The sequence below is a fragment of the Athalia rosae genome, chromosome 4, assembly GCF_917208135.1.
Source record: "Athalia rosae chromosome 4, iyAthRosa1.1, whole genome shotgun sequence".
Classification (NCBI taxonomy): Eukaryota; Metazoa; Arthropoda; class Insecta; order Hymenoptera; family Athaliidae; genus Athalia; species Athalia rosae.
In genome coordinates, this window is record NC_064029.1 from 11,353,953 (window position 1) to 11,359,278 (window position 5,326).

At 50.4% G+C, this 5,326-nt stretch overlaps 1 protein-coding gene across 1 annotated transcript; it reads left to right on the forward strand.

The window, feature by feature from the left end:
• The first annotated feature begins 451 nt into the window (after window positions 1–451).
• LOC112694899 lies at window positions 452–4,339 on the forward strand. Its single transcript, XM_048653771.1, has one exon. It carries the CDS (start codon window positions 452–454, stop codon window positions 4,337–4,339), a length of 3,888 nt encoding a protein of 1,295 aa, XP_048509728.1.
• Window positions 4,340–5,326: the final 987 nt, after the last annotated feature.

Sequence of the window (5,326 nt, forward strand, 5' to 3'; positions counted from 1 at the left end):
GCGTGCTAGCTCACACCAGGCGTCTCAGCAGCCTCAAGACCGCTCATCACCAGCATCCATGAAGACCACTCAGCAGACAACTCAGCGTAGATCACCATATCCGTGTGACTGTTGCGGTCAGGATCACTTCATCGTGATGTGCCCAAGGCTGCGAGACTACTCATTGGCGCAACGTGTGAACTTGGTCAGGGAGCGTAGGTTGTGCTGCAATTGCCTAGGTCGGCACAATGCACGCAAGTGCAACAGCTCTCGGCAATGCAAAACATGCAGTGACTCTCATCACACCATGTTACATGGCGCAGACCTCTCAAGCGTGTTCAACACGTCCACCGAGCGCACCCAGTCATCTCAAGATGCGCAAAGGGATCCAATTCCAGAGGCCAAATCATCAACGGCATGAAGTGCGGGATCGATCGTCAATAACCACGATCGCACTTCTGCGCGCTCACTCATGAACTCCGGCCATCTCACCCTGCTGGCAACAGCCGTCACCACAGCCTTCTCACCGACCTCATCACATCAGGTTCGAGTCCTCATCGACCCTGGCTCAGAAGTCTCCTTTATCTCGGAAAATCTCACCAGACAGCTCAGCCTGCAACGAAAGCACTCAACATTGGACATCTATGGGGTTGGCGGAAAACGGACTTCACAAACCAAGGGTGTCGTTGCGCTCACCCTTCATTCAAGATATAGACCACTCTCAGTCACCATCTCGGCTCACGTCCTGAAGACCGTCACGACCATCCTGCCAACCAGCGTGATATCTCAAGAGCTCGAATGGCCTCATCTCACGAGGTTGAACTTGGCTGACCCAGAGTTTCTCACTCCGAGGGCCATAGACGTGATCATAGGAGCAGATTTCTACGGGCAGCTCATCAAACCTAACATCATCAGGCACTCACCGGAAACTCCTATCGCTCAATTGTCGATCTTCGGCTGGCTAGTCATCGGCCCGGTTCATGCACCGGTCACAATTGTCAGAACAGCACACCATGGCGTCTCACAGGCATCAAACTCATCATTGCAAGAGCTGCTGACACGGTTCTGGGTTCAAGAAGAACCTCCGAGCTCATCTGACTCACGACTCACCCCGGAAGAACAGGAGTGTGAACGCCACTTCAGCACGACCCATTCTAGGGACTCAACAGGCCGTTACATCGTCAGAATACCGCTCAAGATGTCTCCAGCAGCCTTAGGGGACTCACAAAACACGGCACATCAGTGCTTGTTACGAATTCTCAAACGTCTTGGCAGGGATGCTCAGTACTGCGCACTGTACACTCAGTTCATGCAAGAGTATGAAAGGGCTAAGCATATGATCAAGCTCGACGACAGCTCAGCAAGCAGAAGACCTCACTATTATCTGCCACATCATGGGGTGCTCAAGCCAGACAGCTCGACCACAAAACTCCGAGTGGTTTTCAACGGCTCAAGCGCCAGCTCCACCGGCTACTCTGTCAACGATCTCATGCACGCTGGTCCGAATCTGATGCTCAATATATTCGATTTGCTCATCTGGATCCGTCGACACAAGTTCTTGTTCGCCACAGACATCACAAAAATGTATCGGCAAATCAAGATACACCCAGATGATTGGGATCTTCAGCGGATACTGTGGGTAGACGAGCAGGAAAGGGAAGCTCATTACCAGCTCACGACGGTCACGTACGGAACCAAGGCAGCCCCGTTCTTAGCTGTAAGGACACTGCTTCAGCTTGCTGAGGACGAAGGCTCAAGGTACCCCCTCGCTGTGGAACCGATTACTCACGGTCGATACGTTGACGACATCTTCGGAGGGTCGGATACGGTGGACGAGCTCACTCAAACAGCTCGACAACTCATACAACTCTGCCACGCGGGCGGATTTCCGCTAGCCAAATGGCACTCGACGTCAAGGCAGCTGCTGGACGAAGTTTCATCAGAACTCGGTCACGCATCAGACATCGCATTCGACGCCTGCAACGCCAAAATCCTGGGCATAAGATGGTCACCACAGCAAGACACGTTCAACTTCTCAACCATCTCATCAACTTACCCCGCTAGATTCTCGAAACGCCTCATCTTATCAGAAGTAGCACAACTCTTTGATCCACTAGGCTTCACCGCACCAGTTGTAATCAGAGCCAAAATGTTTCTTCAGGCACTATGGTTACACAAGCTCAACTGGGACGACCCGCTCCCAGAACAACTCATAACTCAATGGCTCAGCATCAGACAAGATCTCACTAGTCTGGCCAGACTCTCCATCCCAAGGTGGTTCAACACGCTCTCTGACTCAGCTGTTGAGCTGCATGGATTCTCTGATGCGTCGCAGTTTGCAATAGCAGCCGTTGTGTATCTCGTCGTCCACTCACCGTCCACAGGCGCCAACGTTTCGCTCATCTGCTCACGAACGAAAGTCTCACCTCTCAAACGCCTAACCATCCCGCGGTTAGAACTCACAGCAGCGCTGCTACTTTCCACGCTTATAAACCATGTTTCTGCTACTCTAAACATGAACATAATCAACACTCATTTGTGGACGGACTCTCAAGTAACACTCACATGGATCAAGGCTCATCCCTCGAGGTGGAAGGATTATGTACGTAACCGGGTTACAAAAATCCAAGAACTCACCGAGAGAGCTCATTGGAGGCATGTACCAGGCACCTCAAATCCAGCTGACTGTGCTTCGCGTGGTATAACCACAGATCAGCTCGAAGAACACCCTCTATGGTGGACGGGACCACCATGGATGACTCAACCAGAGGCCTCATGGCCCACTCAAGCCGACCTGGCTCCTGATGATACATGTGCCCAAGAAGCTCGTGCAACAGTTACACTGCACGCAGTGCGAAATTCTCCGGAATATCATTGGGATCTCATCTACAAGTTTTCATCGCTCAACACGCTGCTCAGAATCACCTCTCTGTGCAGTAATCTCTTTAAGAAGCTTTCAAGAAAACGAAACTCACCAGCAGCTTCCATCTCATCAAATGATATGGAAGATTCACGACTCTTCTGGATTAAGGCTACGCAGTCGGCCTACTTCCGAGAAGAACTCGCCCAACTCAACTGGCAGTCTCAACTGCCAAACTCACATCCACTCAGCCGACTCACAGCATTCATCGACAAGGATGGTGTGCTCAGAGTGGGTGGCCGTCTCAAGAAATCAGACCTCTCGTACGAGACGAAGCATCCAGCGATTCTCCCTCGCACCTCAAGGCTCTCAGAACTCATCATCGCTCACGCTCATAAGCAGACGATGCATGGTGGCACCCAAACAACGCTGGCACTTATCAGACAACTCTATTGGATCATCGGCGGTAGAGCTCCAGTCAAGTCATACGTGCTCAGGTGTGTGGTGTGCGCTCGACAAAGGGGGATCCGTGCTCAGCAATTGATGGGCCAACTACCTCGGGCTCGAGTCACACCGTCACGTCCTTTCTCGCACACTGGCATTGACTACGCCGGACCACTCACCCTCAAAACCTGGAAGGGTAGGGGTTCAAGAACTCACAAGGGCTGGATCTGCGTATTCGTTTGTCTCACAACCTCGGCTACTCACCTCGAGGTGGTCTCAGACTACACAACCGAAGGGTTCATCGCAACCTACAGACGATTCACCTCAAGAAGAGGCATTCCTTCAACACTCTACTCTGATTGTGGGACCAACTTCCTGGGTGCCGAGGCACAACTCAAGCAGTGCTTCGCAGAAGGCTCATCAGGGCACCAGAAAATTGCCTCGCTGCTCTCACAGGACAAGACTCAGTGGCTTTTCAACCCACCTGCAGCCCCTCACATGGGTGGTAAATGGGAAGCAGTTGTAAAGTCTCTCAAGTTCCACATCAAGAGAACTGTTGGAGACACATTGCTCACCTACGAGGAGACTGCTACGCTCCTCACTCAAATAGAGGCGATCCTGAACTCAAGACCCCTCGAACCACTTAGCGATGACCCTGAAGACACTCAAGTGCTCACGCCAGGGCACTTTCTCATAGGAACTGCACTCAACGCAGTCCCCGAGCCTTCTCTTCTGGACGTCTCCACGAATCGACTGTCTCGCTGGCAGTTCATTCAGCAGAGAATGCAACAGTTCTGGCACACATGGTCAACTCAGTACTTGCAGCGCTTGCAAGCGATTTCCAAGTGGCGCCACCCTCATAATAACATACAGGTAGGATCGCTAGTCCTAATCACTGATGAGCGTTTGCCTCCAGGAAAGTGGCCAATGGCCCGGGTGCTCAAACTGTTGCCGGGAGACGATGGAATCACCCGAGTTGTATCACTGAAGACAGCTACCACTACACTCACTCGACCGATCTCCAAGCTTGCGCTTCTACCAGTGTCACTTCACTAACTGTTCTCACTCATCATCAACCCTGTTGCTGATGGCGGGCGGAAATGTTTGGGAAATAAGCCGCTCAAGATAGCGACACCTGTTGCTGTCGATCAGCGTGAACTCGCGACACGCTGCCGCATCTCAGAAAAGGGCGCCCTTGTTCCGTCTCTGGCCTCAGCCATTACTAATTAATTTTTGAACTCACCGGTTCGCCGTTAGAACAAAATCCCTTTTGGTGTTAAGTAAGCTCAGCTCAAGTGATTAATATAATCCTCTAGACCGCTCATGATACTCATAATCGTCAACGACATCTCATGTGATTAATATAATCCTCAAATACTGCTCAAGTGATCAATTTTATTATAACTAATCAGTCAACTCATTCATACCGTTCGTACATTGATGTAATCGTGAACTACAATAAAATCTAAGTTATTGCAAGGAGTTCGACGTCCTTCTCATCTAATTCATTTCCTCAACAGTCGCACATCACTCGTTGGATCGAAAAATTCTCAAAGTCCGGAAGAGTCGCGCATCACTTGTTGGATCGAAAAATTTCCAGATCCGAAAAAGTCGCGCATTACTCGTTGGATCAAAAAATTTTCGAAGTCCGAAAGAGTCGCGCATCACTCGTTGGATCGAAAAATTCTCAAATTTCGAGGGAGTCGCGCATCACTCGTTGGATCGAGAAATTTTGGAAGTCCGAAAGAGTCGCACATTACTTGTTGGATCGAAAAATTTCCAAAGTCCGAAGAAGTCGCGCATCACTCGTTGGATCAAAAAATTTTCAAATTCCGAAAGAGTCAGGCATCACTTTCCGGGTCGGAAAATTTCCACAGTCCGACGAAGTCGCGCATCACTCGTTGGATCGAAAAATTTTCAAAAGCCGAGAGAGTTGCGCATTACTCTTTGGGTCAAAAAATTTCCACAGTCCGACGGAGTCGCGCATCACTTGATAGATCAGAAAATTTTCGAAGTCCAGAAGACTCGCGCATCACTCGTTGG